This window comes from Pezoporus occidentalis, unplaced genomic scaffold, assembly GCF_034315485.1.
Source record: "Pezoporus occidentalis ecotype Australia unplaced genomic scaffold, CSIRO_AGI_Poc_V1 ctg114, whole genome shotgun sequence".
Classification (NCBI taxonomy): domain Eukaryota; kingdom Metazoa; phylum Chordata; class Aves; order Psittaciformes; family Psittacidae; genus Pezoporus; species Pezoporus occidentalis.
Window position 1 is genome coordinate 2,321,655 of NW_026912929.1, and position 26,265 is coordinate 2,347,919.

The window sequence follows — 26,265 nt, forward strand, 5'->3', positions numbered from 1 at the left end:
TTAACCCATTACCCCTTGTCCTATCACTACAGTCCCTAATGAAGAGTCCCTCCCCAGCATCCCTATAGCCCCCCTTCAGATCCTGGAAGGCTGCTCTGAGGTCTCCATGCAGCCTTCTCTTCTCCAGGCTGAACAGCCCCAGCTTTCTCAGCCTATCTTTATGCATACATGACAGCCACTTTAAACTAGTCAATAGCTCCACTGGTTCCATAAATCTGTCTGTCTCTGTGATGGGTTTTGAAAACCAAAATAACCCTTAGAACTTTAGTTGCTGGTGCACAGTGATGCAATAGACTCAAGAAATGCAACCTCAGCTGATTTCTGTATATATGGTACCCCTGACATTTTGGTTTATTCTCCTTTGGAATGTGTATTCGTTGTCTTCCTTTCAACTTTTCTAGGTTCAGAGGTAGATACTGGAAGATAATTAGGACTGTATGAGTCTCACAATGCTTGCAAGGTCATTTCTGCATCAGTTCCATCTGCGATATAAATCTGATTCAGCTACAGCATTCTAGCACTAGATGATATGATCAGATTCAGTTAACTATACATACAAATACAGACTCATTTATTACATAACTGTGGGGAGAAAAGCTGTTTAAAGAGTTCATTCTCCCTGCTGCAAACTGTAAAATATACACATAGTGAAACCAAATAGCTGAATAACATGTTAAATGAATGCAGCTGGGAGAAGAACAAACACTGTCCCTCAGAGGAGGAAAACACAATATTGTGTATATTACTGGCATAACCATTGTAAACTATGAGTGTTTTTTTCCCCCCACCAGTCACAAGGGAATAGAATCCTTCTGTGCCACAAATGACTTCATGGGGCAGAGGGTGAAATAGTTGTGATGAATTGCACTTCATGAGTGACTCATGTCCCAGGAGGCAAGAGGGTGGATGCATCACATCGTATGCAAGGCCCATCTATCAGCAAGTCTTTGCCTAAGCAGAGATTCAGTGCAGCAATGAGAAAAGTGAGAAAAGCCTTCCTGTTATGTGTTATTCTATAGTGAGTTATTTCTTTATTAAGCTCCAATGAAGTAAGAGCTCTCAGGTCTGCGATCTGCTTTGATGACACTTTTTAGGTGCATCAAGGGGTGCTTCCAGAGCAGAGGTTACAAAGCAGAAAGCACCCCATGGACACAACCCAAAATTCAGACCAAAGTCCTTGCTGTTTGCCAGACATTTCACAATCCTCTTTCTGGTCCATGAGAAGCAAGTAATGACAGAAGAAAGCAAATGTGGACTAAAATGGGTTTGTGTAAAGCATTAGGGGCTTTTTACTTGGTAGTTATTGGTACCTACCCTGCCAGGAAACTCTTACAAGTGGCCTCGGATGTTTCTTTTACTTCTTTATCCTCTTTACAGGCACAAACTTGACTCCCTGTGGGTCTGATCCTCCCCACTGAAGCAAATGGAAAGTTTTCCACTTACTTCAAAGGGCGCAGGATCTGGCCCTAAGTCAATTCCTTGTTTGGCAAAATGGAGATTACATAAGGTAAAGCTTGGTTTTCTACAGGAGTTTTGTAGGTGACTTGGCTGTCGTATCCCTCGCAAATGTTACCTCCTCTTCAGATACCTTGTGCAGTTCTGCTGATAATCCCCAGCTCAGTTTCCACATTATCTGATCCAGGCTGTGCCAGTTTGTGTGATGTCCGGCACTCAGAGATGCAGGAGCTGCTCTCTTGTAGCTGGCAACTCAAAGAGGAGGTTTTGTTTAAGAAAACATTACTCTGTGAGCATCAACTATGTCAGTAGTGCCATGAATGTTAAATACGTAAAGATCATGTCAGAGTAAATTCTAGAAACAGATCCCTGTGCTGATACTTCCCCCAGAATTAAAACTCAATAAGGATTTCAAGCTCTTCCTATAATGATCTGAAAACATACAAGAGGAGGCCACGAGGATGATCAGGGGACTGGAGCACCTCCTGTATGAAGACAGGCTGAGAAAGTTGGGGCTGTTCAGCCTGAAGAAGAGAAGGCTGCATGGAGACCTCATAGCAGCCTTCCAGTATCTGAAGCGGGGCTATAAGGATGCTGAGGAGGGACCCTTCATTAGGGACTGTAGTGGTAGGACAAGGGGTAACGGGTTAAAACTTAAACAGGGGAAGTTTAGATTGGATATAAGGAAGAAGTTCTTTATGTAAGGGTGGTGAGGCACTGGAATGGGTTGCCCAGGGAAGCTGTGAATGCTCCATCCCTGGCAGTGTTCAAGGCCAGGTTGGACAGAGCCTTGGGTGCCATGGTTTAGTGTGAGGTGTCCCTGCCCATGGCAGGGGGGTTGGAACTTGATGATCTTAAGGTCCTTTCCAACCCTAATTGTTCTATGATTCTATAAGATGATACAAATTATGAAGCAAAAATAGTCAAGAATTATATGAACTACATGAAGACAGTGGTGTTGCTGACACTTTTTCTACCCATAGTGGGTCAAAGTATGTCACAGGAATCCTTGCAGGAACATGCAGGTCAGTGAGGAAGCTTCAGATCTTTGTGTTCAGAGATGACAAAGAAGCTGATGGGGAACATCATGAAATGGCTCTCTTTAACTTTTGTGGACAGTTGCAGTGAGTTCCTAGTTTCCTAGGGTGACATGTGCTTCAGAACTGTGACTCAAAATGACAGTGAAGTCAGCTGGATTGTCCTCCCCTCCCTGCAGAATCAGCACTTTGCATTCCAGCCACTCCAGCTGGAACAGCAGGACACTTGTAAGCAGTAGTTCCTCCACCTCTGAATTGACATTCAGGTAAGGTTCAGGTAATGTTAGGTCTAAAGTGGTCCCAGGGACCATTCCAGGGTGATTTAGTAGTGCCCATCCCCTGCTTTTCCATTGCACTCCTACCCTCTTCTGAAATCCATCAGTGTGTTCGGTATCTATGCAGGTTCTCCATAATCTCCACCAGGAGCCTGTGGTTTGCAGCCAGAGCATCTGGCATTCATGCCACCAACGTGATGCTTTGAGTCTCTATGGTTTAGCGCATGACCACAGTTTTGATGGTACGATCCATGTCGTGGTTCACTCAGCAGGAATTCAGCAATTATAAAGGCAACAAGTTCTCCCTACATTTTAGTATTGTTGTGGAATTGGCTTTACGACTGAAGTCCAAATCAGAAAAACATGCCTATTGAGGAGTGGTATTTAAACACATGCCTAAAAGCTTTCCTGAACCAGGGCTTGGTGTAGATCCACCCATGCAGAGACTCATCTTACTTGTAGGAAACTGCCTCTTATTCCGTGGGATGTGGTAGCAAACAATTTCCTATCTGACATTATTAACCTTTAAACAGCTTTTCTTAAAAGCAATGGCTCTGGGGGAGCTATTTCAATGTATTTGGATTTTATTGCTTAACTGCTCTCCTTAATACCAGTTTTTGTTGGTTTAATCACTTAAGCAATGTTCTTTGCTACTTTCATCTCTGTGAAAGAACAATAATAACCTTCCCAGTAGACTCATTTGATTGGAAACACTTGTAAATATATTTTAGGGTTGGTAAATTAAGCCTTCTAGTTCTTTTAAGGACTGTGTTTCATACGAAAGCTACAAGAGTCTCTGTGTGTGTCTAAGAGAAGTAATTGATTCACCTCATAGCTATCAGGCACCCCTTGCTACCAATACCTCTCTGATGTCCCATAGCACAGCCTGTTTCTGAGGTTCTTTCATTGAAGCTCCATGCAGTGAATACTGTTCTGTGTCTGAGTTGAATTTGACACAGCCACCAACACTAGGAAGTTGCTGTGATGTGATAGTCATAGGGGATGCTGGGTTTGGCCTCATACATCAAGTCCTTCTGCTTTAAGCTCCCTTGGGACTGAACAGATTGCTATGTTGCTTCTGTCCTCAGCTCACCTATGTGCTACTAGAACAAAAGCTTTCAGTCTGTTACCAAGGCTTTTCAAGGCTTTTCGGCCAATTCAAGCATCCTCAATAAATCTTCCAGGAATTTAAGCAAATCTTTCCAGGGTTGTACGTTGTGGGCACCTGGAGTTTGCATTTTAATGCTTTGGTACATACAAAATATGGAGCAATTTTGCACAGGATTATAAAGAAATTCCGTATTGGCTTTGGAGCCTTCGGGCATTTAGAACCCTTCCCTTGCCGTGCACAAGTTTTCCGCTAAATCATGGACTTTCTTGCCTTTTCCTTCCTTATTCCTTATAAATTCCTTATAAATTTGGCTGGTCCTGACCCTTTTCCAGCTCTGCCCCTCCACGCTCCCCAGGCTGCAGTCATCTGCAGAGAAGTTGCAAAACCCCATTTTTCCCTTGGCTTCATCTATTCCATTACTCAACATAATTTCACTTGAATGGGAGCTATAAGCGCTGCCAAGCTCAATCCATATGGAGGCAAACAAACAGAGAAGAGCCCACAGGCCCACTTTGGGAGTGGATTTTCAATCCCCCCCCCTGCGAGCCACTGTGGATTAACCAGTAGAACCCGAGGCAGTTGCTGGGGTTAGCCAGACTTACTACAAAGTAAACGACAGTATTATTTGCCTGTTGAATGAACAGGTCATGTCCACAGTGTGGTAACCCATAATGCCTGCCCTGTAACCCCCCAGCTCCTTGTTCCTATATCAGAACCTAGAGTTTCTGCCCTGAAAACTAAATCTGGGTCTTTCTACAGCAAAGGTAGTTCAGTGGCATCAGGAACAAAACCTTGAACAAGACCAAACTCACTTGTGCTGAAGAGATTTTAAGTGAGATTTGCTCATTATGCTGTGATTCAGGCATCGCTCCCCTTTGTGCTTCCTTCATTTTTAAGACACTAAGAGTCAGTTCCTGCTGTAACTCAGGGGCTGTATTTAAGGGGGACAGCAGTTACTTGTATGCAGTTTGATAATGGGGTTATTTGCACTGTAGGTAAAAATAAGAGCTTAGCCCAAAAGTGGATAAAAATCAAGCTAGCGTTCAGATAGAAAACAAGGAAGCAGAAAAAATGTGAGCTAAAGCATAGGCAGGTATGTGTGTAAAGGCTGATGGAGGTGAATTCAGACCGAGGATGGAGCTGTGCCTTGACACGGTTACAGGCTGAGTTACAGCCGCCCACATGAAGCATGGATTTTATACCTCTTCCAGTCTATTTATCCTGTTCTTTTGTTACTGTTCAAAAAGGTTTTAGTGGTGCCAATGTTAATGTTCAGCTAAACACTATCACTGCTTTTCCTTCACTGTCACCTATTTAGTGATTTTGGAACCAGCAGCAGCCCATTCACTCACTGCTATGGAGACCAAAACCTGTATGGGCTCAGGTGGCCTTGCCACAAGTGTCCCAGCTCCACTCATCCTTGCCAAGTTCCCTCAAACTTCATTTACCAAAGTGACCAAGTAGGAGCCAGAAATTCAGGTCCCTCAGAAAACACCCATATGTGTATGTGGTTTTAGACACATTCACTTCTTAGACCTTACCCCAGAAACCAGTAACTTATATAGGAAAAGAATGGCTTCTTTTCTACTCCTGATTAGAGCAGGAATTCCAACTGTTAATCTACCCATAGCAGGCACTGTAACCTGGGACTTGCTCCCAAGCCTCCCATCCTTTTAGGTCCTTGTGAATATGGAAAAGTTAACGGAAAAATTGAACTTGGCCTCTTCAAAGTCAAATGTGGTCTCTTCAGAACCTGATGTGGAAGGATTGATTATAAATGTGCATGGGTACAGCTCTGCATTCAGAGAGACCATGTGAACCCTAAGAGAACCAGCAGGCACTGCTTTGTATTTAAGCACTCAAAATGACCCAGAAAGAGTGGTTTTACTAAAAGCAGGTATGGGACCAGCCTCTGATGTCACTGCCAACTGCCGTATCCCAAATTTCTCTGGCAATATCACAAAGTGAATCCAGAGCCCAAAGACAAACATTTTCTCTGAATCAGCAACAGTTGCTCTGCTCTGGAAGGCTTCCAAATGTGCCCTTCATTCATTAGGAAAAAAAGCCCTAAACCAGACTGAGAATAAGCCAGGAGAAAGAGCAACAACCACAACATGTACTGAAAGGACCAAAGGTGAAAGAAACTACCTGGGCAGAGGGAAAGCACGAGGTGTCAGGTATTGTACAGAGCTGAATAAAGCTTAAAACACTAACCACATTGCAGGGCAAGCAGATGGGAAAGGTTCCACTGCCTCTCTTAGCTTCAAACCAGGATTCAGGTGAAGCAACTCTGTGCAGTCAAAGGTGAACAAATATCATGTCACTTCTTGGACCCACTGCATGAAAGCATGAATATGGTTCTATGCTATTTGCCATAAATAAACCACAAGTTACTGAGCTCTATGAAGGAACCACTGGATGAAATTCATGGCTTAGTACAGCAGGTCAAGCTATGTCATTGGAACTGATCCTCCTGGCATTAATATCCCTATAACCTCTTTTATGTCCCGATTCAAAGCTGCTCAGGTGGTAGATGTACAAATCAAAGCCTTTGGCAGCAATACCCGACTTGTAACAGCATGACTGTACTGTGAGGCAGATGAGGGAGCTAATCCAGATTAAAGATACTCTTGCCAAGGATAAAAAAAAGCAGTTTTAGCTTTTGTTTTAACATGGTTTAGCTTCACAGCCCAGCTCACATATGACTCAGGGCATGATGCAGGTGATAGCATAGAAAATATTAAGAAAAGCAGAAATGTCTCAAATCAAGATCGCCCCAAAGACTTTACATGACAAAACTACAGCGTGAGAACATAGTTGCTGTACCTAAATATTGCTATAGGCCTAAATACCTTTGTAGCTAAGGATCAGTGTCTGTTGAGTGATGTAGCATCACATATTGAACACTGAGGATAAAGTGAAATATGGGAGATGTAAACCAGAAGTCTCCCACATCTCAATCTCCTGCTGTACCAATACATTCACATGTATTTATATAAATCAGTGTCATAAACCAATCAGCCTTTAGCAGAACACTGGGTTTTGTAGCTGATGGCATGGATCTCATGTAAGCCTCTATTCCTCACCCTTTGCTTTCAAGCTCCTTCATCTGGATTGCTTGCTGCAAATCTAGAAAGCTGAAGTGTTTATCCCTCAGATGCCTCCTAGGAATCAGACATCCTAACGCTTCCAATGACATTAATCCAGTGGCAATCAAAGTACTATTATCAGGGTCCTGAAGGCACTAAAAGGACTGTAACAGCCCTGACCAGCCCCACCTGGGTCTCTTACCCATCCTCTCTGTCCATTGGCCAGGGGCTCTATTTAAGCTCAGCCCTGGGCTATCACTCCCTGTTTGAGCTCTGCTGTAGATGTGATGGTCTGTGTTCCTGCCTCTGCCTCCTGGATGGACCTTGGGCCTATCCTGTAGGTAGCTTTGCTCCTGGTGGACCCCTTTGCATGTGTTGTAGCTTGCTTCTCGTTCTGCTTCCTGGGTGAACTTTTAAACCATGCTGTGAGTCTGTTTCTGGGCCTGTCTCTTGCTGCTCCTGAATTACCCTGGTACATCCCTTGCTGTTCTGGGGCTGCCTCTGCTTTCCAAGGCATAGAAAGCTGTCAGTGTTACTCCCCTGAATCTGTACTTCTCTATTTTATCTCTCTACCAAAGATCAGCTTTGTGTTCCAATGAGCTCCAGCTCATCTTGAGGTCTTACATTTGGTAGAGAGCATAATCCTCTTGGGATTTGGCCCCATTTTTGTGAGAGATGTGGACTCCAGCAGTTAATAGCAAGTCAGGGACATGCCTGCTGTCTTTGTGTTGGTGTCCAGGGCGACTCTCACATTCTCCCTTCCCTAAGCAGATATCCCATTTCTTACTTTATCTGACAGCTTCCTGTATTTCATTCTTGTTCCTCCCTGGACTTCGGTCTCTGGCTGCCTCTCCTATCTCTTCCTCTCTAACAGAACAGTTTGTCTTACAACTTGCAGCCACCTCACCTATCCTTATTTCACCTCATGCTCAAGTGTAACAGGTCTCTTCCAAAGCTCAGTTTCTGTTGCATTAACCAGTCTTTCTGCAATGGCTGTTTACCTCCATGAATCACTTTCTTGTGTGTGTTCTACTTGAACTGCTTGCTCTCTTCTCATCTCCATCTCTGTTCTGTATTTTATTATTGTATCATGTTGCACTCTTCTCCTTAGCTGTCTTCACCTATAAATGCTGTCCAAGATACCAATCTACAGATGTGCTTTCTCTTCCATTATCCGTTCCCTTTGCCCCAATACCCAATTCCCTTCTTTTGCACAGGTTTAAGAATAAGGCAAAGGTAGTCCTCAGACCAAACACTTTCTGAAGTTCCTGCTCCACTACTGATGTCTGCCTGCTCAGAGCTCTCCTATCTGCTGTCTGCTTGGCTTTTCAATCCTTTTGTCTAAGCCAGTCATCCTTCCACATGTATCTGGGATACTGTTCAATAGCAGGGATCACAGGCAGGAAGCCTCCTTTATGCCTCACAACATGCCATTACTAGATAGCCTCCACAAACTACAGTTTGCAAGAAACCAGTGGGTAACAAACTAAGGCATTTACTGGCTGGACTCTTCCTTTCTCACTGACTTTTCCTGTTTGCTTTCTGAATAACTGATCCTGAGCATTCACACCATCTGTGCTCTGCACTGTAAGCACGGGCTCCTGTGGAATAATGAATATTTGATCATGGCATGAAAGCTAAATTGAGATTGCATGGTTTAATGCTGCCGTTTCCCAACTGTACAATTCCATTTCTTTCATGTGTTCTTAACACGGTGAATGCACAGTTTGGGTGTCTATCTCTAAAAGACCAGTGAACCAACTTGCAAATCTTCCACTGAAGTACACTTTAGTCCTAAGAATCAACAGGATCCGAGACTTTGGTTGTGATCCATTTTGGAATGAGCTGTAAAGTTCAAGTAGTCTCTGAAGTTTGGGGACATGAAAAGCTATGGACCTGGGTGAGGCTCACTTTATCTTTTCTGACTCCTGGCCCTTCTCTCTGTTCTATGGCTTCTGAAAAGCAGTCACTGGGTCTACAGGAGGGAACTTAAAAGCGAAGAGCGAAAACCAAGCAGGGAGAAGTACTTATTCTTCTCCTTGTTAGTGTTTTTGGGTTTATCTCTAATTTGCCATCCTATTTAGCACTTTGGGTGCGGATGACCCTGTTGTACCAACGCCTGGAGAGGCACCACACAACGTGCTACACGCTGTATCCTCCTGAGGCTCAGCAATGCTGAGCTCTGACAAATGCCTACCCTGAAGCCTGTGCTCAGTGTTCCGTGAGGAGGCAGCCAACGGCTCTGTGCTGCAGCAGAGCTGCCAGCTGGCTGTGGAGGGATGGTGGCCTCAGCTGCAGGCTGGCCCCTGTGTGAGCTGTGTGACATATCTGGTCTGGGAGGATTAGGAACCAGGGGAGCGGAGAGGGAACTGCTGCAGGGCGATGAGCCTGGGGGCAGGGGAGAGCATCCATGCAACTGCTCTTTTGACTGTGTCTTGATCCCAAGCTACCTGCCACAGTGGGAGAGGGGGAACTGTAAATGGGGAGTCTGTCTTTCAGGAAAGGCTACGGAGAAATGAAATGCACATTGATGGTGAGATTAGAGGATTCCATTCAGTCAAAATGAAATTTCAGCCTCTGCTTTCTGTGTAATGTGCAGCAGGGCAGAGCTAAGGCAGAGGGTGCTGAGCTTGGAATCCTCTGCAGCACATGAGGCAGAGGGATCCATGAAGTTCCTGCTGTAGAACAAGTACCTCCTTGAGGTGAAATACCACTGATTGGCAACTTCTCTTGTGATGAGCGCAGAACACGGCCTATGGTACCACCCTTCCCTTTTTTCCTCTCCTTATGCTGCATGTTTCCTCAATTTCTCCAGGAAACCCTTTCTCTGAGGCATTGCAAACAGATACTGAGCTCCTATCTCTTAATCAAAGAAATAAAATACAACCCCCCAACATAAATACCCTCCTGTAAAGCACTTCTTGGATGTGGCTTGGTATTACAGTATTGGGGGTGTTGGTCAATGAGAAACTTAAGATGAGCCAGCAGTGTGTGCTTGCAGTCCAGAAAGCCAACCGTATCCTGGGCTGCATCAAAAGCAGCGTGACCAGCAGGGCGAAGGAGGTGATCCTGCCCCTCTGCTCTGCTCTCATGAGACCTCACTTGGAGTATTGTGTGCAGTTCTGGTGTCCTCAACATAAAAAAGACATGGAACTGTTGGAGCAAATCCAGAGGAGGCCACAAGGATGATCAGGGACTGGAGCACCTCCTGTGTGAAGAGAGGCTGAGAAAGTTGGGGCTGTTCAGCCTGGAGAAGAGAAGGCTGTGTGGAGACCTCAGAGCAGCCTTCCAGTATCTGAAGGGGGCCTATAGGGGTGTTGGGGAAGGACTCTTCATTAGGGACTGGAGTGACAGGACAAGGGGTAATGGGTTCAAACTGAAACAGGGGAAGTTTAGATTGAATATGAGGAAGAAGTTCTTTACTGTCAGGGTGGTGAGGCACTGGAATGGGTTGTGAATGCTCTATCCCTGGTGGTGTTGAAGGCCAGGTTGGACAGAGCCTTGGGTGCCATGGTTTAGTGTGAGGTGTCCCTGCCCATGGCAGGGGGGTTGGAACTGGATGATCTTAAGGTCCTTTCTAACCCTAACTATTCTATGAATCACTGTGCTCTTGGTTACACAGCCCAGAATTTTACTGGGTTTGTTCTGCTCGGGTGTTTTTGTGACTGTGCTCTCTTTCCCCTGCCAGGTCCATGGGAAGTGTGTGTGTAGACACAACACTGCAGGAGACCACTGTGAGAAATGTGCACCACTATACAACGATCAGCCTTGGAAGCCAGGAGATGGCAAAACAGGGGCACCGAATGAATGCAGAAGTAAGTGAGAAGGAGTTTACTGATCCAGGTTTTCAGGATGAGCAGGCAAAGCTCCCTAACAGAGTTCTGCCTTTTACACTGAAGTTGCTATTATGGAAATGGTATAAGTGCTGGTCATTGATGGAAAACTTCAGCCTGAATGTTGTTTTACTGCACCTGACCCACTGGGGCTGTTGGGAAGTGGAATTTACAAGGCAGAAATCTGTTCTTCATGCAGCTACATCCGTTCGTGTTTTAGCGTTCCAGGGTTTTTTGCAGGGCTTACGATACCACCGGGTTAATCTCACTGTAAGAACACCACACAGCTCACAACAACCCAGCTTCTCAGACCCTGCTGGGACTGTTGCTCTGTATCCCACTTCCTAGTGTTTAGGAAAAGCAAGGATTGCAGGCAGGTGAAGTACGTTACATTCCAGTATTTCCTCCATGATTCACAATAGGAAAATGCTCCCATTTGAATGGTATTGCTGTGTCTATCACATCAGCCTGAAGTACATCCTCCTGTTTCCCCCCAGAGTGTCGCTGTCACAACCATGCTGACAGCTGCCACTTTGACCTGAGTGTGTGGCTGGCCTCGGGGAAGCGCAGTGGTGGGGTCTGCGACAACTGCAAGCACAACACAGAGGGACATCGGTGCCAAAGGTGCAAACCGGGCTATTACCGTGACAGAGGGAAGCCCATGTCCTCTGCAGAGGTCTGCAAACGTAAGTGACTTGTTATGTGTGGTGAAGACACATGAATGGTGGAAAAACCATTAAAAGAAAGAAATCAGTAACTCCTATAGAAGTAGCTTATGAGTATTGCTGCCTTTGCTTTGTAATCCTTACCTAAATTCCAGTTTCTGTGTCTATTTCTCCCCCTGGTATCACGTATTTCTTTTGTGATTAACTGCTGCAGTTGTATTGCAACTACACTGCAATGCAATTACATTAGAACTACATCCAGACGCATTGCATCCTGGGGAAAGGTACATGCACATGTTGTTTAGCTCTTTCTGCATCTCCTGAGACTGTGTGCTTATGTATAAGCTGCTGTTAAATTCCATTTGATTGTGCAACATCTGTGTGCACAAATACCTATAAGACTGGCTGCAGGAGGGGTTAGAAACATGGGGCCATGCATATCCACCTGGGAACAAACAGATGAGGGCTCACCCAGACTTACCTCTGGATTATACAGAGGTAATTTGGGGTATTATGGGGTGCTCTGCCCAAATGAATTAACTCATTAACACCTCAGCAGGATGTCTGTGGAAGTAACTGAAGTGGAGAGGCACTAATGGTTGTACACAGAGGGTGTACAACCTCTGGATCAAGGTAGTTTGCACCCAGGCAGTCTGGAACACCACCCAAATATCCCTTACTTACTGTAAACATTTCCTGAGTATCCTGTCAGGCTTCACACATCTGATTCCATATGGTATCTATTTGGGAGGTTACTGTTTCCAATACAAATCATTTAATTTCTCCCTTTGGGTAGCTTTCCTTCCGTACAGCTCAAGCATCATTTGCCAGCACAGAGAACTTCATCCTCCATCACCTGTTCTCATACACACTGGCATCATGTGCTTTTGAAGCTTTCCTGACCCTCTGCTCTTCATCAAGATACCTCTTAAAACACACAGGATACAAACACTCCTCTCCCTACAACTGTGTTCTGTGGCCCATTTCTAATTCTGTTTCTACTCTGAGCAGATTCACTACAGGGAAATGTTGTAATGGGTATAAATTGTTGTGCCAGAAGACTAGTTTTCAGTCTCATAGCACCTGGAAGAATCTGTGTATGCAGTCTTGTATTTAACAGCAGGTGATGGTGTAGTAACCAACATGTTGTGTAATATTAGATTAACACTGTAGTCAAGGAGGGCTGGAGAGCACCAAAGAGGGAAAAACACTGTCTGAAAGCCAGGCTATCTGTGTGGAAACCCTAGAACAGCCTGCCTGGGTGAAATCAGACCTTGACTCTACCTCTGCCTCTTTTGTCTGCTCTGGTTACAGGCTCCTCGGTACCCCCTGCCAATACTCTGCAAAAGAAACTGTTCAGAGATGTACCTTGTTGAAAGAGCTTTATTCCTGCTGTGCCAGTCCAGCACAATAATGTTCTTGTCACCTGGGAACATGCTGCTGCCAGAAGAAGTTCCCCAAATGCAATTGTTCCCACTCTGACTTGCATGCTTGGGTCCAGATAGCTGCCATCCTGCTTTAGCCACCTGAAAGTGGTGGTCTTTTCTAGCTGTACAATCAGTGGAGAAACAGTGGGACCTCTAGCAGTCTATGGTAGATGCCTTAGATGAGCTGCATTGCCCTTTAGAGGATACCTGTTTCTCCTCCTCGATTTAAGAGCATTCTGGACCATGAGCCTGCACTAGAGTTTCTGTTGATTGAGATGAATCTAATGGGCTTGATTCAGCATGTAAAGGCATGTGAGGATGCTTGCCATATTGTAATGCAAGGGTATTGGCAGTTCACTCTAGAAAGCCTCAGCTATTGCAGCAGACTGATGTGTGAAAGATGCTTGTACCTGTGTGGAAATAGAAGGCACACTGTAGATATATGTACAGAGAAACCTGGGACAGGTGGGTGGTTAGGCTGTACCTTTCCTGTTTTATTTCAGGTGAGAAGGAGAATTCCCACAATGTTTGACTAATTAAATTAATAGGGTAATGCTCTGCATGATGAAAGAACTGATCCCCAAAGACTTCCCTATGTGGTTTGCAGGCAGTGTTCACCTCACATTATCATGCACTGCTGCAGGGAGTTTAGAGGGATTGTTTCACTGCTTTGGTTATCAGTGTCAGCAAAACCAGAAACACCAACAGAGACAGGCAGAATTGATTTGGTTAGAAGACCTGGCTTGATAGAGGGAAGATTTCACCTCCAGGTCCATCATCAGCTTCTTATGCTTAGAGCTGATATTAAGCCTCTCACAGGATGCAAGATAGAGACCCTCTTCTCCGTCCTTTTGGTTGCAGGTTCATTTTTCTCATACCTCAGCCAACTGATCACACATAGAAGAGCTGCCACTTGTGGATTAGCGTGTTTGTGAGGGTTTACATGTAGTAATTCCAAGGCATCCTCTCTCTTTGAGAAAACCACGCTAACAGTGCCAGGCTAACAACACCAAATGAAAACCACCCACTGGGTAAGTGGTGAAAAGCAGTAATAAACTGCAAACAGCAGACTGAATGGCTGATTATGTTGAGAGCAACCTGGTCCTCAGCTTCCTATTCTGAACTCAGAGGGGGAAATAAAGCCCTCAATGGGAGATCAAAACTTGACCCTTGTGTACAGTAGATGCTGAGCTGAGAAAGGCAATGTGATGGAAAAGCTGAATGAAATGCTGTGCTAATCCCTTTGAGAAAGCACGCTTGAAGAGTGCTCTGCCATCCAGAGCGAAGTCCAGGTTCAGCTGTGACATCCCCCTCGGGCTCACAGAAAGTTAACAGGGCACTGCCCAGGCCCAGATAGAGTCTTTAAGCATTAGTCATCATAATGAACAGCATTCTCTCTTAATCACTGCTAGGAAAAGAGGGTTGTATAACAATTGGATGTCCTGGCTCTATCCAAACCACCCTTTGCTCACTCTCCAAAGACATTCCCTTGGGAGAGGGGGAAAGAAAATATACGTGTTGAAATTTGACATAAGAGTGAATCTGCTATTCACTTTTGTCTGCAGAGGTAGCTTGCCTCTGGTCCTTTGCTTCACCTGGTCCTAGGGGACTGAATGAGCCCGGTTGTGTGCAGAGCCTTGGTTTGACACTGGTTAGATCTGTATTAAAAGGAAAGCTTCAGAGCCCCAGAGCAAGGCACACACCTGCCTGTTATTGGGGGTGACAACACAGGATTAAGTAGTTTGGATACAGACTTGTATGAGAGCTTTGACTCTGAAGCCTAATCATTTCCTAACCAATGGCTAGAAAAGCTGCCTTTCCTTGGCTCTTTCCTGTGGCTTATTTGGAGGCTTAAAGGATCCTTCTGAAATGGCACCATCTTTTGTACTCACCCTTTGCTTAGCTTAAAAAAGCAATGCAGGCATGTAGAGCCGTTAAAAAGGGTCTCCAGGAAAACAAGCTTTACCCTAAGCACAAGGGTTGCAAATTAAAATGCCCCCAGATGCACACACCCCCTGTGGAAAGCTCTGCTTCTCATCCTTTTACTCCTGAGCAGGCGAGGTTGAACTTCTAATTGTAGTATCACAAAGGCCTGATCACGTCTTGGTTCAAAGTCGTCCTTAATCAGCCCTGACCACACACACAGCTGTCTATCTTATTTCCTTCAGTTAAGAAACAACATTGGCTGAGTCAATCCCCACATCTGACATGCTTTACAGACTGCCTGGGTTTGGTCATATGCTCCAAAGATGCATGTGTATCTATTTCACATTCAAAAGGCTTGGTTTATCATTTTGCCTGTTCCTCATAAAAATAGTCTACTTCTAGCTATATCTTCTACAGTATTATCAGACAGAAACCTTGAAGTCCATTGAATTACTTGGAGCACTTGCTATTTTCCTATAGGTTTGAACCATACTGTGTTAACCCATATTATGTTTAACATCTGTGTCTACTGACGGGGGGAAGACAGCTGTGCTGAGGGCAGACAGTTTTACTGGGGACTTGAGTGGAAGCTGCTGTATGAATTATTCATTTCTTGTTATTCCTTGTCTCCTTTTCTACAGTAGTTTCTGACCAAACAAAATTAGTGTAGGAGTGAGACTAAAAGGCAAGAGATGCTTTGTGATGCTTCGTGCCTGATGGCCAGCGTTAAAGTACAATGATGAAATTGTTCATTGCGCTGCTGTCAAGGGAAGAACCCAAATAAACCAGCCAGCTCTGAGCCAGAACTGTCTGCACACCGTCCCTAACATAATTGATGATGCCTTTGACAAACAAGGCCATTGTCGTGTTGGCTGGTGTTTTGTTAGCTAGGGAGGCAGATGGAAAGAAAACCTAGGGTTTGCCAAGAGTAAAGCAGCAAAAATCAGCAAGGAAAGATGCTGCATTGTCAAATATTGGGAAATGTAAAGGAGTGAGGCTTTGGAGACTTCCTTTTGTGCTTCTTTGTGAGGTTTATCTGCAAATCTGATACTGTTAAACAGATAAAACCCAGTCAGCAGCAGCTGCCCCTTCAGCATGTGACATGTGGGCTCTTATTTTGGGAGTTACCTTAGCTGCGCAACTGGGATTTTGGCTCTAATGCTCTGGAAGCCAGACAATGTACACACCCGAGCTGAAATGCTAAACAAACACAGACTGGGCAAAGCGTTTGCAAGCCACTTGTATAACTCATCTGGAAGTGGTGTGCGTTTATTGATTCAGCTTGCTCTCTGATCTACCGGGGGCTGTCCCAGTTTCTAACTGGGGAATATGCCCCATTGTTCATTCAGGAGCATTAGTTGTCTTGAACTGTAGCTCCATAATTAATAAAAAGGCTTTTTTATTCCTACCTCCTCCTCAGCTTCTGCCAATGCTGTCAGTCACTGTCCTGCAAGGTGTTTTTTATTCCCTTAGGAATAGAATGGGAGAAGTTCTCATCTTCCTGAATCAGGGTGTAGTCTCTGTTGGTGATAGGTAGTCCAATGATGCTGCTGATTTGCCTATCTGTTCTGTGCCCTTAACTGATGAAACCTGAAAACCAGAAATAAGATGGGAATAAAGGCAGACCCAGAAGATGCAGAAATAGAAGACATTTAAGGTGAAAACTCCACAGACAAATCCTACATATAGAGATATTACAGTGAAAACAAACCTGGATTCAAGCCAACCCAGATGTTGGCAACCTCTTCTTGTGGCTCAGACTGATATGCAGTATAGGAAACATTGTCCCTCCTTACTCCCAAATATATGACATCCATGGTTTTGGATGCCTTGCTGTCTTGCCTTTTAGGGTGACACAGTCAGCCCTGCAAAAACGTGGGCAAAAAAGAGTTCAAGTTAAGCAGCAACTTGCCTTTGAAACTGTCAGTGTTAGCGAGCACTTTACCCTCACCTGCCCTCCAGAAGGGAGAGCAAAGTGCCTGGGTTTGCTCCCAAAGTGAAGGCTGCTCTGTGGCAAACAGGCGAGCTGCTGCCATCCGCCAAGCAGCTCATTGTGCAGAGTACATTGCCCATGACAGCACGCTTGTTTTCTGCCCTTAGGCTATTGTGGCAGTGTCCCTTGAAAACAAGGGGCTGAGAGCTGTCTACAGCAGAGCGTACTAATAGTATTAAACATATTGGCATAAAGAGCACAGGGCATGATGAAAAAATGCCTGTGTAGGAAGCAGATCATCAGAGAAATGCCCTTGAAACAAAACTGCTCACCCTTTTTCTTGTGCTATTTTCAAAGGGTGTTTTCTTGAGCATCAACTGTGAGTTTGCAGATGAATCTGTCCCTGCTACACTTAATGCTTTTATTAGTCATACACTTGCCCCTTCCCTTTGGAAAATGATGTGTGTGGAATCAGTGTTCATTTGGTCTCTTATCTGCGAGCTCATGAAGAAAAGTAGTTTGATTAGAAGCAATGATGGTCAAACTTGAAAAGCTTTGGAGCTCATGTTTGGTTCAGATAAGCATCCAAAAGGCTGGCCTCTGATTCAAGCTATTCAAACACTTTGGGTGCCCAACATTTAACTGAAAAGCTCTGTCAAAGCAGGTCTTAGCCACAAGATTTTTCTTTCTGCCCTCATCCAGATGGATGAAGCAGTGCTGTGTTTCCTTTCCAGCCTCTGCTACAAGCAAAAGCTAGGGCATGATGCTCTGTTAATACAAAAAGGACCTGAAATCTAATGGCTGGAGTTCAGCTCAGTTCTTATTTTAATCAAATTACCTTTTTTTCTGTATTAGAAAATATATTTTAAATGCATGTATTTGGATTTATGGTTCCCTCATTAAAAATGAATCCTAAATTAGGAGCCAGTGGTGATGGCTGTATGTATGGATAGATAATGTTATACTCTAAACAGCAGTTTTGTGACCTCTCTGTTCACAGAAAAGGCAACAGCTGTCATTCTTTACCTCATCCATGCTTCTGAATCTTTCTGTAAAACACTGAAAGTGAATCACTTGCAAACCCCTTTAAGAACAAACACACAGGGGAGGCTTCTTGCTCCTCCTTTAAAACCCTGGATGGTCAAGGTTTGTGCAGTAGGGAAGAAGTGATCTTTGCACATAAATGGGTCCCTGTGGTACTTGTTTTGCTGTGCTTAATGAGTTAGAAACAAAAATACGATGCAAATGTAGGCTGACAATGCAATGTTTACAGTTCTGACTGAGGAGAAGGCTCAGGGGAGACCTTATAACAGTCTTCAATATCTAATGGGGGCCAACAACAAAGCTGGAGGAGGGCTTTTGCTAAAGGCCTGTAGGGACAGGATGAGGGGAATGGCTTTAACCTGCCCGAGGGGAGACTGAGATGAGCTCTTAGGCAGAAGCTCTTCCCTGTGAGGGTGCTGAGGCGCTGGCACAGGGTGCCCAGAGAAGCTGTGGCTGCCCCATCCCTGGCAGTGTTCAAGGGCAGGTTGGATGCAGCTTGGAGCAAGCTGCTCTAGTGGAAGGTGTCCCTGCCCGTGGCCAAGAGTTTGGGACTGGATGAACTTTAAGGTCCTTTCCAACTCTATCTATGATAAGGAAGAAGGCATGAGTTTATCAGCCTTGCAAAGATGTCCCCATGGCATGCAATCTCAGTCAGCTCTCACCCTGTCTCCACAGCCTGTGCTTGCCAGCCGATGGGTTCAGCCAACGCAACCTTCAACAGGAGCTGGCGATGCCACCCCAAAACAGGATTCTGCTACTGCAAACCAGGAGTGGCGGGTCCCAAGTGCGACAGGTGCCTCATGGGCTACTGGGGCTTTGGAGAACACGGCTGCCGCCCTTGTGACTGCGCCAGAGACTGCGACCAGCACACCGGGAACTGCTTCGATGGGTAAAGAAGCCCTTCTTTGGGTTCATGTTGAGATGGGGTTCTGTGAAGTGAAACAAAGATTAGCTGAAACACCGCAGCAATGGAGGGGGTACAATCATTTGAAAAGGGCTGTAAATCACAAAAGGTTTCTTAGATTCCATTTGGCACTTTTAAGCCCTTCATATTATCCAAAGCAATCTTGAAATGATGACTTCTTGCAGTATTAACAGGCAACTCCATGGAAATACATGGCTTTAAGCTATAATGGTTTTAGACTGACTGCAGTTTTATGGGCCCTGCAAGTATCCTCAGTTCCTAATGACTAAGTCACTAACATTGAGTTACTTTATTCAGTAAAAACAAGCAAAACAGAAGCTAAACAGGCATAATACATACTTTTAAAAACACTCAGCAAGCAGTGGTAAGGCCTAAATAACCTGCTAGATCTGTGATATCTCTGTATGGCATGAAGTCTTGCTCTCATTTGCACTCTCAACATGAAGAAAGCAAGCTCATCTGTTTGAATACAGCCACGTGCAGCAAACAGGGGCTTCTTACCCATCCTGTGACCTAATCATGTCTTCTGGTTTGTGTGTCCCCCCAGCTATGACAATGAGCCATTCTTTAACATCCCCATCGGGGGCCGAATCCCTGACCTGGTGCAAACACCGGCCAATGAGAGCGAAGAGGAGTGGAGATGGAATGACCATGAGCAGGGGTTTTCTGCGCTGAGGCATCCAGGTACAGCCCAGAGTCCAGAACCTTTAGTAACTTCACTCAGTGCTAGTTCTTTCTCCTTTCCATCCTGACTTAAATTCCTCCACTCACCTCTAGCTTGTCTGTCCCCATCTGCAGACAACTTTTGATAATCTGAACTATGGAGGTTATCACAGAATCATAGAATAGTTAGGGTTGGAAAAGGACCTTAAGATCATCAGTTCCAACCCCCCTGCCATGGGCAGGGATACCTCACACTGTCCAGCCTGGCCTTCAACACTGCCAGGCATGGAGCATTCACAACTTCCCTGGGCAACCCATTCCAGTGCCTCACCACCCTGACAGTAAAGAACTTCTTCCTTAGATCCAATCTAAACTTCCCCTGTTTAAGTTTTAACCTGTTACCCCTTGTCCTGTCACTGCAGTCCCTGATGAAGAGTCCTTCCCCAACACCCCTATAGCCCCCCTTCAGATACTGGAAGGCTGCTATGAGGTCTCCATGCAGCCTTCTCTTCTCCAGGCTGAACAGCCCCAACTTTCTCAGCCTATCTTCATACAGGAGGTGCTCCAGTCCCTGATCATCCTTGTGGCCTCCTCTGGACTTGTTTCAACAGTTCCATGTCCTTTTTATGTTGAGGACACCAGAACTGCACACAATACTCCAAGTGAGGTCTCACGAGAGCAGAGCAGAGGGGCAGGATCACCTCCTTTGCCCTGCTGGTCACGCTCCTTTTGATGCAGCCCAGGATACGGTTGGCTTTCTGTGCTGCAACACTGCTATTTTCCAACCCAACTTTACTATTCAGCTTTGGGTTTGGAAACTGGTAAGTCATGAGTAAGGTTGTGTGGAAAAATACTCTCTTTTTGCTGCTGAACTTCAAATGCTATTTGTAAAAAGATGATGCTAGCCATCATTGAAATGCACCACCCTTGGGGTATACCTCTGTTTTACAACTGGATCTGATTCTTACAGATCTCTTTATTAGTATCAGTTTATTAACTGTACAGTAGACCCCATGAGGGCCGCCTTTTGCTCAACAGTACCTATCAGATTCCAGAACAATCATTGCATCATCTAACAGGAAACCAACTTGCAAACAACTGAGCTCACTCTCAAGAGTACTCTTAATGTCCATCCAGGCTATAGGAGCTATATCCATATAACTTTCTAATTGAGTACCATTTGCTTTCTCTCTTATGTCCTGGCTCTTCCTCGACCCTCTGCATTCCATGGTCCCACTGCTAGAAAAGTGTGTTTGTAAAGAAAAGGTGCTTGGAAGCGTCTCTGACTTCTGCCAAATGAAATATGCTTACGGTAAGTGAGTAGTAACATGTCCTCAAGGCATGATAATTTCACTGTGTTCTCCCTATGCATGTTATTAGCTGATAGCTATGAAAAATGAGAGAAGGGGCTAAGGCAGCAAATAAGAGGTAGGATTTCTTCTACCTTTTTTGACATGTCCGACTTCTGATCAGAACTGAACCAGGCTCCTTTCCACCCAGTCACTTTCCCTCTCCACAGCAGCAGCAGTGCTAGAATTGGAACTCTACATCAAGAATGAATGATAAAAACCTTCTATCTAAACCACCATTGGTTTTGCACTGGTTATGCAGGTTCAAATGGCCATGCTTGTTTACCAAGAATGTATTTAAGAGTGTGTTTTATGATCACCTAGTTCATGCCATCACATGAAGCAAGAAAGGAAAGCTCTAGCATCCAAAGGTTTGATGTGTTTGTGCCATGACACAGTGCAGCCCGCTTGTGGGGTTAATCTACATGAGATTACCCTGCCAAAAGCTATGGGATCCTCTTAAATTAAAGGCACAGAAATTTATCACAGCAACCAGATGCTGGGCCACAAAACAAGAATGCTTTTCCGGGCTTGTTGTATGGAATTGCAGCCATGTGACATGCAAGCAGCCTGATGGGAAACTTCCTGACTTCCTTCCTGCAGAGCAGACAGTCCCTTCCCACAGGATGAAGTTTTTGAGAGGCCAGTGTTAAAGCCCAGCAGAAGGTTCCTAACTGCAAAATATAAAGCCTGGAATCAGTGCACTTAAAAGCAGGCTGTTACCTGCTGATCTGCTTTTTGCACCCTTCCTATGTGCACATACAAGGGTTTTTCTATGATTTCCGAGTGTTTGACATCAGCCCATTAAAAAGTAGTTGCTGAATAACATACTGAAAGGATCAGTTAACTACTTCAACAGAAAAATCTAGCTTTTCTGCTCCAACTCTATTTAGGAGAACCATGACTGAAGTGGACAAGCATTGCAATGCAGCTGCAGTGATTTTTTCATGTCTTCTTTCAAGGTGTTAATGTTCCACCTTTTAGCAGCATAAACCAGAATTTATTGTTGGTCTCTATCTTGGTATGTTTTCTGGCAGTGATAAAAGCAAGAATCCTTTCGGCTCATGACAAAGGGACCCACGCAGAAGTTGTTGTGAAGGTGAAGAAGGTCCTGAAATCAGGCAAAGTGAAAATCGCTCGGAGCAACAGAAGCATTTACCCAGAATCCTGGACCAACAGGGGATGTACATGTCCCATTCTCAACCCTGGTAAGGACAAAATGCTTACCAGCTAATTTCCATCCCTTCTAAACTGTGGTGGTAATTCATTGCGAGCATGAGCTATGGCTACATTCCTCAATTCAACCTTCCCTATTGCTGCCCTTCTTGCAGTAACAGCTTAGCCCGCTTCATCCAGGTTATGTATGTGCCATCTCATGTGCATGCACACTTTGATGTGCATATTGTCAGTGCTGACTCCTGTCCACACAGGTTCAGTGTTGTCAGATGATTTATGCTCAGGAGTTACAACTACACATTGACATAATTCCAGTGGCCTGTATCATTTACAGATTCAACACCTCCATGTACAGATGCCCAAGTTTGAGTCTGATCTGTCTGGCCTTTGTTTTAAGCCACTGTAACTCCATGTGCTTCAGTAGTATTACTCTTGGCTTGTACAGGTATGATGAGTAGCAAAATTCCATTTGAACAGATGTATTATATATTCTGTATTATATGTGAAAATAGTGAGCCAGACTTCTTAGGTTATAACTGTAAGATGTAGGTAGTAGGGCCTCAAAAAAGAGACCAGCTCCTTATGAAATGGAGTAATTCTGTATTTAGTTCTGTTTTCTTCTATTTAGTATTGACTGAAGTTTTTTCTCCCTTTTCATCTTTTTCAACTAGGTACTGACTATCTCATAGCAGGCCAGGAGGACTCTAGGACCAGCAAACTCCTTGTGAACATGAACAGCCTGGTGAAACCCTGGAAAGCACATTTGGGAAAACAAGTATCAGATATTCTCCGAACTGGATGCAAATAATTTCTGCTTCAGGAGTTGCGGAGCTGAACTTTGCCTCTTAGTAACACTGCAGTGAAAGGTGTAGTTAGCTCATGCGTTTCCATTCAGGATGCTCCTAGCTGAGGTGATGGAAGCAGACTTGCCATCTTTTCTCCTTTCACACACATAGGAAACTTGGGGTGTGACTCCTTTTCCCACAAAGGCACAGCCTAATCATACAACATTAACTAGAGCATCGTACATAGGCTACAAGTCAGTTCCTAATTTAAGCCTGGTTCCACATATCTGGAGAATCATTTCACAAGGCAAAACTAAAGATATGGATTAGTGTTACCATACTTCAGGTCAGAGTCTGGTGTTAATGTGTATAAGCTGCTTACACAATGCGTTCAGCTCTTGGGTGTAGTTTTCCTTGTAAGTGACCACTTACAAGGCAGCAGTTTCTTTCAGCTTTACCAGTGGCATGATATTAAACAGCACATCAAATAATAAGAGAGCTCAGATTGCTGTAACACCAGACTGCAATTATGCCAATAGAACAGGTTGTTTCCCAGGAGGCAATATTATCCCATTGCTGAACAGGAACACACTAACACATGATTTCTCTTGGGACAAGGGCCTGCATAGATGTATACTGCTATCATCAATGCTTAGGGCTGCTGCAGAAACTAAACTTGGCTCAAACTTGATTCCAAATCCAACCCTTACTCTCCGAAGTCATTTTGCTCTTTGCTGTAGTGCTTTAGTTTGTAACACCATTAAGGTTTCACAGTGAAAAGCCTTAATACTAGGAAAGAGCCAAAACACGTGAGGAAATAGCAGCTGCTCTAATGCTGGGATTGTGACACTACAAAAGCTGCAAGGCTGAAGCAGGAGGAGGTAACTGGACTGTGCATCAAAGGAGGGAGCTCTGTGAGAGCATCCTGCCTGTTCAAACTGTGCTCGAGACCACTGGCATTTGATTGCACTTAGTGCTTTCATTCTGCTTTATATCGGATTAAGATACCGAAGCTTGGCTTCCCATTGTACCTGAGGATTATTTTTCCCTCTGCAGAAGCACAGGAGTGATAACATCTGCACTCTAGGTAAAAATAGTTCTGTTCTGCAAGAGCATCCTTTCTAACTCGATTTTACCCTATAGTCACGAAGAGGTAGCATCTTGAATCATTCCCTAACACAGTGTTTTGAGGTAAGTGTAGTTTAAGACCTGCATTCCCTGTTGAAGGACTCACGATAAAAGAAGCTGATTGGAGCACATTCCCTCTTCAAATAAAGCAGAAACTGAGTCAGTCTATTCTTTGAAGGGGGTTCCAGAGAAGCAGCATGTACACCAGCTACTTCTGCTATTCCTACTCCATGTCTATAACACTCTCAGGAGGTATCTGCTGTCTTCATCCAGCACTGTCTGACTGGCACATGGAGTACCTAAAGAAATTTAATACTAATGCAGAATGACTGCGGTCCCAGTTGACAGCATAGGCCATTGGTTTGTTCTCTTTATCACCAGTTGCTTTCCTGCCATTTGTTGCTGTTTTCAGACTGGTTGAACAGCAGAAACCCCTCAGCTCATTTGGGAATGGATGACAGGCAGATACTTACAGAATAAACACCCTACTTTTTCCCCAGCAGTGCATAAACAGTGTTTCTGCCTCCCCCTTTCCTCCGACTTCTCCCCTCCTCCATTGCCATGACTTTCCCTCTTTCACTTCATTATTTATTTGTTGTTACCTCAAGTGGTATCCAACACTGTGGCATCTCCAGAAGCCATTAAATTAATGCAATAAACCACTTTTTAACCAAGGAATTTGGTTTAATTTGCAGTGTCAGCTTACAGAAGGTAAGAGCGTAGCAACTGCTTCCTTTAATGTCTCCAGAAATCATCTCACCACAAAGACTGAGCAGTTCTCTTTCAAATCTCAATAAAGATGTGTAGGTGAATTTACAGTCTGTTCTAAGGACCTCCAAGAATAAATAAAAACTAAGTGTAGGTTTAGAATGAAGCTAAGGAACACACTTTTCAACAGAGGCCATTCTACCTGCAGGGGATCTTATTTAATGATGCTCATATTCCATTTTGGTTTATAGTCAGTACCACATTAAAGCAAACTCCCATATTCCACTCTTTGTGCCAGCTTGGTGATTTTGTGGGGAGGGCAAACATCTGCACAGATCCTTAATGTGGGTGAAAAGTTATTTTTTACATGGTAATTTACAAGCATTTCTAGCTCCTGCTAGGGGAAATGCTTTTGGGAACAAGATATTGATACCCTGGTGTGTTCTTTTGGGGCCTTCTGTAACACAGTGATCAGTGACTACCAACTGCAAGCACTGCTGGATGCAAAGAAGATAGCTGCCAATATATCACACATTTCAGGTATCATGGCAGTAGGTGATGCATACACATGCTTTAGAGATAAGAAATTCAGCTAATTTTTTCTCCTAATTTCCCATTATTTTGAATCTCCAATTTACTTGCTGGTACCTGTATAGCTCAGTCACCTTCACTCCATTAGTCAGAAACACAGCACATCTTGTTCCAGCTACTAGCTGGTGTTGAATGGTTTTGCTCTACAGAGTCGTGGGTATTCCATAAACATGGAATTTAATTCAAAAGTGAGAAATGAAAGCACATTTGGATAAGCCAACAGAGCAAGTTGGTTTTTTATCAATATCATTGTTTCTGCTGATCAGGTTCACATCATCTTCTCTGAGTTCACAGAGAAGGCAAATGAAAGAATAAAAGTTCCAGCCACCATGTGCAATCTGTTTGTTCTGCAGTGCTATAATCCAGGTAGCCTGGCTGAAAGTAAGTATCTGAACAGAAATTAACTGCCTAGATCAAGCTACAAGAGCTATTGATTAAAGAAGAGATGGGAAAGTTGAAATTCATCACCATGAGACTTTGGGAAGGAAAGAAGTTATTATCTTGAGTACTGGTACCTGAAATAAAGATGAGCAAGAGACAGTGCAAGGTGACAACTGTCTTCCTAGTAGAAGCTGTTATGTATTCCTCAGGACAAGCAAACAAGTCTATGCATAGCTAATTAAAAGAACTGCCATAGACAATACGGTATTCCTGTACCAAACCCCAAATTGTTTTGTAGGCCTGAGTACAACATTATATACCTTGTGATCCCCATTGTGACTGTGTGTCTTGGGTGGTACAATAATGCAGAGAATACTAACATGGAGAGAAGGATGTATTTGCCCAATACAGAAGTGGCTGAACCTCTTCTTTGAGTACATCTAAAGTGAGACCTGTCTTTAAATTGGCCACATGAACATGCTTATAGCACCCAAATAGACAAGGTGCCTCACAAGCGGTAGCAATCACATACCAAACAGTAGCCAATCCTGCATAAGGATGAAATAAAAGCCTTTATCCACAAATAAAAAGGAGTTTGAAAAGCTGTGGATAATTTGTAATAGCACTGGTGACTGAAGCAGAAGCATGTGTAACTTTCCACAGATAGCAGCAAATCCAGGAGTGCTGGAGGTCAAAGCAGCTCTCTGGAGCACGTGCATCCATGAATGCTTCTCCAGCTCTGCTCTTGGCAAGCAGCTAAGGAG

The 26,265-nt window shown here is 44.3% G+C and overlaps 1 protein-coding gene across 1 annotated transcript in view; it reads left to right on the plus strand.

The window, feature by feature from the left end:
* Positions 1-24,814, plus strand: part of LOC134173291 (netrin-4-like) — a 45,048-nt gene extending 20,234 nt beyond the window's left edge. Inside the window, exons 4-10 of the mRNA XM_062637134.1 lie at positions 10,656-10,782; positions 11,298-11,486; positions 18,471-18,684; positions 19,268-19,404; positions 20,627-20,695; positions 21,770-21,940; positions 22,580-24,814. Of these exons, the coding sequence (XP_062493118.1) occupies positions 10,656-10,782; positions 11,298-11,486; positions 18,471-18,684; positions 19,268-19,404; positions 20,627-20,695; positions 21,770-21,940; positions 22,580-22,716 (1,044 nt within the window). The 3' untranslated portion in view covers positions 22,717-24,814. The remainder of the gene's footprint in view (positions 1-10,655; positions 10,783-11,297; positions 11,487-18,470; positions 18,685-19,267; positions 19,405-20,626; positions 20,696-21,769; positions 21,941-22,579) is intronic.
* Positions 24,815-26,265: the final 1,451 nt, after the last annotated feature.